This window comes from Gossypium hirsutum, chromosome A10 (genome assembly GCF_007990345.1).
Source record: "Gossypium hirsutum isolate 1008001.06 chromosome A10, Gossypium_hirsutum_v2.1, whole genome shotgun sequence".
NCBI classification, from domain to species: domain Eukaryota; kingdom Viridiplantae; phylum Streptophyta; class Magnoliopsida; order Malvales; family Malvaceae; genus Gossypium; species Gossypium hirsutum.
In genome coordinates, this window is record NC_053433.1 from 101,116,419 (window position 1) to 101,127,232 (window position 10,814).

Below are 10,814 nucleotides of genomic sequence, written 5' to 3' on the forward strand. Positions count from 1 at the left end.
GAACAATTTAAGCTTAATGTTAGTTGTTAATGCTATCTTTATCTCTGCCGCTACATCCACCACTATGTCAATTGGATCAGAGACATTTTCAGTAATTTGTAATTCGTCTTCATGGTCTCCGGATCCAAACTTTTGCTGACTTTTGCCATTGAAATCAAGATAGTTCATGACTATACAGTGGTCCTTAAGATCAAAGTTGGGAACATCATGTCCGACATTTTCCAATAGAGTATTTGCCTTGTATCTTCGTTGGAGTAGCTTTATCATAAACGACAGTTGATCCGACATATCCTTTAATCGATCTTCCAAGGCTGATAACTACTTTGAGAAGGATAGCAGAGTCTTGTTGCACGAGGCAAGTTCTTCATCATAACTCCCCTGGTTTGTTAAAGCTCCATTCGACCAACCTATTACGTAGTTCTATTTGTCGTCCCAAGAAGTTCTCTCATCATTAAACCATTTGTAATCAAATTCATCCATGATTAAATCTACTAGTCAACAAGGTAAATAAAAATAACACAATTAATGAATGTAAGAAAGAAAAAAACTTAGTACACTATTTAGCTCGTTTGTCTTTCGATTAGTATTACTTTACAAAGTAATTAAATCAAAAATAATTTTCTCTATTGCAATCCGCGACAATGGCGCCAACAGCTTGATCGCCTCTAAACGTGCAAACGTTTAGACTAAAAATCGTGCAAATAATATATATAATTAAAGTGTTGTATCTGCAATCGAGTCTGTCAAATTGCAATATAAAAGTGTTAAAACAGAACACGGGTAAGTATTCCGAGGATCGTATCCAAGGTATTGTCGATTGGAAAATTTTATTATTAAATTAATTATCGAAAATAACTACTAATCTAGTCAAGTCATGAATTAGCAGTGTGAATCTGAATTAAAGTATTTATTAAACTAGTTAAATTAATTAACTTAATGGAATTTCCTATTCCTAGTGTCAACAATGCGAGCTCCAAGCCTATAATCGATTAACAGGCAGAAGATCAACTTACTTCAGTGGTTGTAATTAACTTCAAAAATCGGGTTTTTTTAATGAATTAATTATTAACTAACCAGTATTATCTCTCGACCTCTACTGATTAATTAATCTACCGATACTCACTTATCTCTCGACCTTACTTTCTTGATCGGGATAAATTACAATTTAGTCGGTAACCTTATCTCTCGACCTTTTTTACCTAGATTACTTCCTAGGGTCGTCAATCTTAGATTTTAAGTACACATAATTTAAGCCAATTAATTCTATGGGAAACCCTCATTCATTCGTTAATTACTCCCTAAGCAGTTAATTATTTCCATAATTGAATCATGCAAGATATAAATAAAGCACAAGAATTTATCCTAATATTCATACAAACATTAATTGATCAAGTTAACAGAAATATAAATAAAAGAATAAAGGAAAGTGAATAAAGAGAAATGTCATAAATAATCGGAAGTGCGGTTCCGGAGCAATCTCTACTTGCACTCGTCTACACATTGGAACTGGACGAATTCCAACTACGGAAACATAAAACTAAAAACTAAAGAAAACTGAAGAAAATAAAACTGTTTAGCTAAATTGACTCTGCGTATAATGGGGTTACAATAACCTCATTATATAGGCTAAACTTGAGGTGCTATATGCCTAAATTACCCCTGATACTATTAAAGTCTAATTAATAAATGATATCTTAAAAAATCTGTTAAACGCGATCGATGATGTTAGCACATCGTCAGGATGACGTTACGACGTTGGGTTCCTTTATCGCAACGTCGATCCTATTTCAATCTTGGAAGCTTCGAAGTTCTATGTCACGACACTGAACGTTGTTCTTTGCATTCTTTGGCTTGCAATGGCATGTTACACACTCAAATAGCCCATTAGTCATTCCCGAGACCTGAGTTGGACTAACAGGTCGTCGAAACACTAAAAACTATGTAAAAACACTTATTTTGCTAATATTTATATCTAAGCTACTAATACTGAAAATGTAATAAATAAACATAAAACGACTAGAAAACAAGCTCTTTAAGTGCTGAAAAGTATCTAACGTATCACTACAATTTGTGGCAGGTCAACAAACCAAAGGTGTTTTCATCCATTTTACGGTCTAAGTATATTCTTATTTGGTCGGGGGTAGTATTCAGGTAAATTGCTCCCAACAATGTTGACTCCAACATTCAAAGTTGGTTCAAATGCTTAGGGTCCACTCCCACTTCTTTCAACTACTTGTTGGTAAAAAAAAAGAAAGAAGATTAAAATTCTAGTTTTTTAAAATTGTAAATTATAAAAATTATAAATTATTGTAATTTTTTTAAATTATAGAAATATTTTAAATGTTATAATTTTTTTACAAAATACATAAAATCTATTCAAATTTATTCAAATATTATAGAAAATCATGAAATTATAAATAAATAAATATCAGAAAAATTAAAAATGACTACATCTTTTTATTTTCTCTCACACACTGTCGATCCATTCTTGTCAATTTTTCTTGCATCATCCTTCCTCAACTAAAACACTAGCTATCACTAGAGGGGTTCATGGGGGCGGATCAAGCTTAGGTTTGATTTCAACAAAATTTTCAGGCCTGAACGTAATGAACATGGCCCCCGAGATGATTCATTTCACTATTTTAAAAAATAAAAATATTTTTTATATTTTTTATTTTTGAAAAGTAAATCAGATTCACCTATGAACACATCTACCAATCACTTACATTAAATCATCAAGCATTAAACTCATCCTTACTCAAACTCCTTAATGGACACCCTCCACTAGTCCAATTATCATCATACTTTAATCTTCTCATTTCCTTATTATCTAAACTAAAGACTCCAAATAACAAAATTTTTCTATAATTTTTATAACTTATTAATATTTTAAGAATTTTTTTATTTTATAACATTTATTACTTTTTTTTGTAAGAATTTTAGTAATTTTTTATATCTTATTTATAGTTTTTTTTTGTAATTCTTAATAATTTCTAAAATTTTATAATATTTTTATTATAACTTATAATATTTGATGATGTTTGAAATTTTTTTTATAATTATAATTTTTTAATAATTTTTTAACAAAAAATAGGATTAGAATTAGATAATAGATTAAGCTATTGTAAAATAATAGAAAAAACAATTAAACCCTCCATGTTATCATTTTTCCATGTCAGTTGTCATGTCAATTATCACGTCAGCACTTAACAGTCCATAGAGAATTTAAAAAAAAAATTCAAATATTCGATTGGGTGCACTTTTCGACAATGAACTTAATTAAAATTTTTAATTATTTTTAAAGTGCTTATTTAACCTTTTAACAGAAAAAAAACATACAAAAGAAAACAAAATCTTTAGCCAAATATAATGACATTCATTTAAGGAGATTTTAGATGAGAAAAGATTTGTGTGAGTTAGAAGAGAGGAGAATAAAAGAGAAAAGGGAAGAAATAATGAGAAAAGAAATAAATAAAAGTTAGATTATTTTTAGAATTAAAATTAAATTGAAATAGCGTGTAAATATTAAGTGTTAATTTTTTTAAATCACGATTAAATTGACACATTGTAATAGATATTATTATTATGTTAATTTTTAAACTCTCGCATTATTTTCGATACAAAATAAACAATAATTAACGAAATTTAATAATAGAAAAAAACACCATTAAATTATAATTTAAGTAACAGAAAACAAACTTAATATGGTGACTTATTTATACTCTCAGATTATATGATTCATATTCTACACTTTATTATAGTCATTTATTACTTTATTGATTTTACGTGGTGTGAGCCCAATGAAAGCAACACCAACCTTAAAACAAAGCCACCAGTAACACAACACTAACTCCTATACTCCTATTCCCATTACTCTTTAAAGGTCAATGCACTAAAATAAATTTATTATTATTTATTTTTTTTAAAAACGAAAAATATTGGTCAGAGCAAAACCCATTCCTAAAGTCAAATTTTATTTTTTAAAAGTTGTGGTCACTTTTTTTTTTATCTGAGACAAAAAGGATTAGTTATACTCCATGTCTCTTAACTATGACTTTAAATATGTTAGGTCCCCATTGAGTAATTGTTCCAATCGGTTTTCATATTAACTATGAGACTGCAGCTGCAGCCAAGGGCCTTGTTCCTTTCTACTAAAAAAATTACATATTAATAAAATTGCACTTTGACCTTGAAAAACTATTAATCTAAAGAATTTATAATTTAATTTAGTGCTTCTATCAAAAGAAATCTAACTTCATTCTTACTAGATTTGATTTTTTTTAAATGTACATATTCATAAATATTTTTAAACAAGACGGATTTAATATGACGTTTAATACCAATTTTTTTTTTATAGAATTTAATATCAAAGTTAACAATAGAATTGAGTGAAACCATCCTTTTAGCTTAAGCATTCAATTACTCATAATTTGAAACATTTAGGTAATTAATCTGATAATAATAAATCTAAAGGTAAACTATAAGTTTAGTCATTTATATTTACTTAAAATTATGTTTTGATCATTAAAATTTAATCACTAATGTTATCAATTTGTTACAATATGATATGATTATTGAGCTATTAACTTTTGTTAAGGGTGTGATGGTGTGGCACATTAATGCCATCATTTCAGACAAAAAAATTAAGTTGAATTCTATAGCTAGTCATTGTACTCTTTTTAGCAATTTGATTATTTCTTTTATTTTTTTAAACTTTCCCTTTTTTTAACATGCTAGATAAGCTTGCTGTTACAGTGTTAATGATAGCTAACAGCTCCGTGACCATAACATAACTAATCGATAACATTAATGATTATATAGTATTTTTAAAAAACCTCAGGAACCAAGACATAATTTAAGTAAATATAAATGACTAAAATTGGAGTTTACCCTAAATCTAAAAAATACTGGCGACCGAGGGCAATCCCACTGCAAAAACACAGATAGCAGATGACAGCAGCATCTTCTTGCCCACGTGGGTCTGTCACAACTTTGCCCCCAAAACCTATCCCTTACAATTTACACTACATTTACACTACGGACAGAATTTCCTCCCAAAAAATATCATCATCCCCCCCCCCCGCAAAAACAAGCAACCACTTAACAAAGTCATGTCTTCAGGCAGCAGAGCAGTTCACTCCCATCAGCAACGCCAACAGCAGCAGCAGCAGCAGCAGCAAGCTGAGTCCTCAGGCACAACTAACATGAGAGCATCCCATACCCACCACCAGGCTGACTCTATAAGCAAAGCCATTGCTCAGTACACAGTCGATGCTCGCCTCCACGCTGTTTTCGAGCAGTCGGGGGAATCGGGTAAGTCATTTGATTACTCCCAGTCCGTTAAAACTACTACCCAATCGGTTCCCGAGCAGCAAATCACTGCTTACTTGTCTAAAATCCAAAGAGGGGGCCACATCCAGCCATTTGGCTGCATGATTGCGGTTGACGAACCCAGTTTCCGTATCATCGCCTACAGCGAAAACGCACGCGAGATGCTTGGGATTACCCCTCAATCAGTTCCCAATTTGGAGAGGATCGAAGTTCTCACAATTGGGACCGATGTTCGAACCCTTTTCACTCCTTCCAGCGCTGTTTTGTTGGAAAAAGCCTTCGCCGCCCGCGAGATCACGTTGCTGAATCCGGTTTGGATTCACTCTAAGAATTCTGGGAAGCCCTTTTACGCTATTTTACATAGGATTGATGTTGGAATTGTGATTGATTTAGAACCTGCTAGAACTGAGGATCCTGCCTTGTCTATTGCTGGGGCTGTCCAATCGCAGAAATTAGCTGTCCGTGCTATTTCTGAGTTACAGTCCCTCCCTGGAGGCGATATTAAGCTTTTGTGTGACACGGTTGTGGAAAGTGTGAGACAGCTTACTGGATATCATAGGGTAATGGTTTATAAATTTCATGAGGATGAGCATGGGGAGGTCGTGGCCGAGAGTAAAAGGCCTGACTTGGACCCTTACTTAGGTTTACATTATCCGGCAACGGATATTCCCCAGGCTTCAAGGTTTTTGTTTAAGCAGAATAGAGTTAGGATGATAGTGGACTGTCATGCCACGCCAGTGCGTGTGGTTCAGGATGATGGGTTAATGCAACCTCTGTGTTTGGTTGGATCCACTCTTCGGGCCCCTCATGGTTGCCATGCTCAGTATATGGCTAACATGGGGTCAATTGCTTCTTTGGCGATGGCAGTTATTATCAATGGAAATGACGATGAAGCTACTGGGGGAAGAAATACAATGAGGCTTTGGGGTCTTGTTGTTTGTCATCATACTTCTGCACGTTGTATTCCATTTCCACTTCGATATGCTTGTGAGTTCCTAATGCAAGCATTTGCACTTCAACTGAATATGGAATTGCAATTGGCAGCTCAAATGTCGGAGAAACGTGTTTTGAGGACTCAAACTCTTTTGTGTGATATGCTTCTTCGTGACTCTCCATCTGGCATTGTCACGCAAAGTCCCAGCATTATGGATCTTGTGAAATGTGATGGGGCTGCCCTTTATTACCAAGGTAAGTATTACCCATTAGGTGTGACGCCATCTGAGGCCCAGATAAAAGATATTGTCGAGTGGTTGTTGGCATTCCATGGAGATTCGACTGGTTTAAGCACCGATAGTTTGTCTGATGCTGGTTACCCTGGGGCAGCCTCACTTGGGGATGCAGTTTGTGGGATGGCTGTTGCTTATATTACTAAAAGGGATTTTCTATTCTGGTTCCGGTCACACACAGCAAAAGAGATCAAATGGGGTGGTGCAAAGCATCATCCAGAGGACAAAGATGATGGTCAAAGAATGCATCCACGATCTTCATTCAAGGCATTTTTGGAAGTGGTCAAGAGTCGAAGTTTGCCATGGGATAATGCTGAAATGGATGCAATTCACTCACTGCAGCTTATTCTTCGTGACTCATTCAAGGATGCTGAAGCAAGTAATTCTAAAGCCGTTGTACACGCTCAGCTTGGGGGACTAGAGCTACAAGGGGTGGATGAGCTTAGTTCAGTTGCAAGGGAAATGGTGAGGTTAATAGAGACTGCAACTGCTCCCATATTGGCCGTAGATGTTGAAGGTCGCATTAATGGGTGGAATGCAAAAGCTGCAGAATTAACAGGACTCTCAGTTGAGGAAGCCATGGGGAAGTCTTTGGTTCATGATCTTGTTTATGAGGAATATCAAGAAACGGTTGACAGGCTTCTTAGTCATGCTTTGCAAGGTGATTCTCTTACATATGTCATCTTTTTCCTTACAACCTCAAAATCTGATGAAGTAAACTGATATCTTTTTCATTTTATTTTGTATAAACATGCAACCATACCGATCAGACAAGATTTAGTGAATAGAAGTAAGGATCAATTCAGAAAGAGTTATGGTTTTAGCAGTTCTGAGTTTTGATAGTACCTTCATGCACATTGAAAGCTATACCAAATTCTACAATATATAAGCACTAAATTTTCATAGTTATGGTTTCACTTGCAAATATTTCATTTATGAGAATATAAACTCCCTCTTCCTACACCATTCTTCAAAGAAATGATGTAATATTTCCAAAATGCTTAATGCTTGCTTTGATACTTTGTTTACGTTGCCTCAATTGATGCAGGTGAAGAAGATAAAAATGTAGAGATAAAAATGAGGACTTTTGGCTTAGAAGATCATAAAAAGGCTATATACGTGGTGGTGAACGCTTGCTCTAGTAAGGATTATATGAATAATATTGTTGGAGTTTGCTTTGTTGGTCAGGATGTTACAGGCCAAAAGGTGGTGATGGACAAATTCATCCACATACAAGGTGATTACAAGGCCATTGTTCATAGTCCCAATCCTTTGATTCCACCAATATTTGTTTCGGATGAAAACACATGTTGCTTGGAGTGGAACACTGCCATGGAAAAGCTCACTGGGTGGCCTCGGGGGGAAATCATAGGGAAAATGTTAGTTGGTGAGGTTTTTGGCAGTTGCTGTCACCTCAAGGGTCCAGATGCTTTGACAAAATTCATGATTGTTTTACATAGTGCAATTGGAGGGCAGGAGGCAGATAAGTTCCCTTTTGCCTTCTTTGACCGCAATGGGAAATTTGTTCAGGCACTGTTGACAGCAAACAAAAGGGTGAATATGGAAGGCCAGATTGTAGGAGCGTTTTGTTTCCTGCAGATTGCAACTCCAGAGTTGCAGCAAGCACTGAGAGTCCAGAGGCAACAGGAGAAAAAATGCTTTGCTAGAATGAAAGAGTTAACCTACATTTGCCAGGAAATAAAAAGTCCTTTGAATGGGATCCGTTTTACTACCTCACTTTTTGAATCTACAGAGCTGACTGAAAACCAAAAGCAATTTATTGAGACTAGTGTTGCTTGTGAGAAGCAAATGTTGAAGATCATAAGAGATGTTGATTTGGAGAGCATTGAGGATGGGTAGGTCTACTTGCCTAATTATTACTAAAACCAAATATTAATTTCTTTGGACATGCATTTTCATCAAGAATTATATTGGTCTTGATTGTTTGGTTTCTAGAACTTTGAAGGAACACACATCTGACGCTAGACAATTTGAGCTCTATTTCATCTCTGGCAATTGAATCTGTTAGATATATTTCTTGATTATGGATGCAATTGCATTGGAATCTAACTTCGTGTGTTTAGAGTGGAATGCTAAATACTGCATCATAGTTTCCTTTTAACTATGTTTGAAATATTCTTTTTATGGATGAACGGTAATCTTAAGTGCATGAGAAAATTATCCTCTAGTGCTGTATCCATTTTAGTTTCCTTTAAGATTATTGTCACTACATCTCATTTAGGAAATGTTTATATGACTAATATTGGTTGGTTTGAAAGTTAACTATAGCAAATTTGGGGAAATTAAACCAAAAACACATTTGTTCATTTCATTTGACTGTGAGGCATCAACCATGGATCTCTTCTAAGTTTGTATCTATATTTTCTCTTGTAAATATGGCTTCAGGAAACTTAAGACAAACCACAAGGTTCAATTGCTGAATCTTTGGACCAAAATGAAATTTCTATGTTGCCTTGTGTTTTAGCGATATCTACTTTATTAAAGATCAAGCATGCATTAATATTTTTATCAAAATCCCTCTTCCTGATTTCAGTAATTAGGAAGACATGATCTAATTCTTCGCTTGATGTGTTGGAACTAGTTCTATGGAGCTTGAAAAGGCTGAATTTTTCCTTGGGAGTGTCATAAATGCTGTTGTTAGCCAAGTAATGCTACTGCTGAGGGAAAGAAATCTACAGTTAATTCGGGATATACCAGAGGAGATCAAAACATTGGCTGTTTATGGCGATCAAGCAAGAATTCAACAGGTGTTGGCTGATTTTTTGTTGAATATGGTTCGTTATGCACCAACTGGTGAAGGTTGGGTAGAGATTCATGTTCGTCCATCTTTGAAACAAATATCCGAAGGAGTCACCATTGTTCATACAGAATTCAGGTATTTTTGCTTTTGCTCTTCTATGCATTCGTAAGATAAATATCAATGTTATGCTACACTATCATGTTATGGGATCTATGGAAAACTTGGTTCTGCCAACTAATTTAAGCTCCTGTTGATTGGAACCTGTAGAAGTCCTGTCACAATGTACTTAATAATATATTATATATGGATTTTATTTTTAGGTTCTTTACATTTTGTTCTTTTTTCTTAGACTATTGATAATGTGAATCCTATTTATATCGTGGTGCTAATTTCACAAACAATGGTGTATTTCTGAAGGATGGTATGCCCCGGTGAAGGCCTTCCTCCTGAGTTGGTTCAAGACATGTTCCATAGCAGTCGATGGATGACACAGGAGGGCTTAGGGTTGAGCATGTGCCGGAAAATCTTAAAGCTCATGAATGGTGAGGTCCAATATATCAGAGAGTCGGAAAGATGTTATTTCTTAATTACTCTAGAACTTCCTGTACCTCGGAGTGGCTCAAAAAATGAAGACTAGGTTAGCTGCCCCTGATCAGATTTAACCCAAGTTCTTTTTCTGTCATTTACAAACCGTTGCTTATCCCGGTTGCATGGCTTATACATGAACATCTTCACCTAGATCCACCTAATGTTGCTCGACAGACTGAAGAATCCTGGTACGTTCCACATCTAATAACCTTATCATATAAGCCAGCTGATCAAATGCCATGAGTGTAATTCTTAAAAACCACAATGTTGCACAGCGTAACTGTCATGTGTTGTTTAACAGGCAGTACTAAATGAGGGTAACTACAGAATGTAATATATGTAATACCCCCTTCCACAACAAAAGGCCGTCGTGGTGTGAATTTGCTGTTGGATTGTGAAGCTCGCCTGTTATGTATCATAATTCATAAGAGTTAGATTAGAACTTTTCATGATCCAAAGATGATTGTAACGTATTCACCTACATTAGCTTATCCCTATGCCACTTCTGCTTTGGTATAGAATGATATAGGCTTCTCCTTGTAATTAGTAAGGGATTATTCTGTAGAGAGGATAACTTAAGCATGATTTACTGTTTTCATAAATTTATCCTTATATTGGCATGGATTGTTAAAAGGTTGAACTAGCTCTCAGGTCCCTGTACTATAGGCTTAGGAGAAAAGTAGTCCCTCTACTATAGAAGTCAAACTTTCTAGCAGAATAAAACTTTCTAGCAAAATAGGTAAAATGAGGAATTTGGTACTTATCATGTTTTAAAAAAATGTTGAATTTTAGTGTTCGTTTCCATCCTTTTTTCACGTTACTTTAAATCACGACAAGTCAGTAGTATTTAACATTCAAAGATGGTTTTCGGTTTAAGATCTTCTGTTTGCTCCAAAATTAAATGCAGA

The 10,814-nt window shown here is 34.7% G+C and overlaps 1 protein-coding gene across 3 annotated transcripts; it reads left to right on the top strand.

The window, feature by feature from the left end:
* The first annotated feature begins 4,890 nt into the window (after window positions 1-4,890).
* LOC107896595 (phytochrome B) lies at window positions 4,891-10,508 on the top strand. Of its 3 annotated transcripts, XR_005903517.1 has the most exons (5): window positions 4,983-7,218; window positions 7,606-8,413; window positions 9,160-9,453; window positions 9,736-10,094; window positions 10,208-10,508. XR_005903517.1 is itself a non-coding variant. In XM_041079136.1 (4 exons), exons 1-4 carry the CDS (start codon window positions 5,112-5,114, stop codon window positions 9,953-9,955), a joined length of 3,429 nt encoding a protein of 1,142 aa, XP_040935070.1. In that variant the 5' UTR covers window positions 4,891-5,111; the 3' UTR covers window positions 9,956-10,508. The 3 variants fall into 3 exon arrangements, 2 of the variants coding, with proteins under 2 accessions (XP_040935070.1, XP_040935071.1); XM_041079136.1 differs by having other exon boundaries at window positions 4,891-7,218; window positions 9,736-10,508; XM_041079137.1 differs by lacking the exons at window positions 9,736-10,094; window positions 10,208-10,508 and having other exon boundaries at window positions 5,043-7,218; window positions 9,112-9,249.
* The last annotated feature ends 306 nt before the right edge of the window (window positions 10,509-10,814 follow it).

Coding starts and splice junctions, on each gene's coding strand:
- LOC107896595 (XM_041079136.1), top strand. CDS start 5,112: ATGTCTTCAGGCAGCAGAGCAGTTCACTCCCATCAGCAACGCCAACAG. Junction 8,414..9,159: donor TTGGAGAGCATTGAGGATGG/GTAGGTCTACTT, acceptor TGTTGGAACTAG/TTCTATGGAGCTTGAAAAGG. Junction 9,454..9,735: donor ATTGTTCATACAGAATTCAG/GTATTTTTGCTT, acceptor GTATTTCTGAAG/GATGGTATGCCCCGGTGAAG.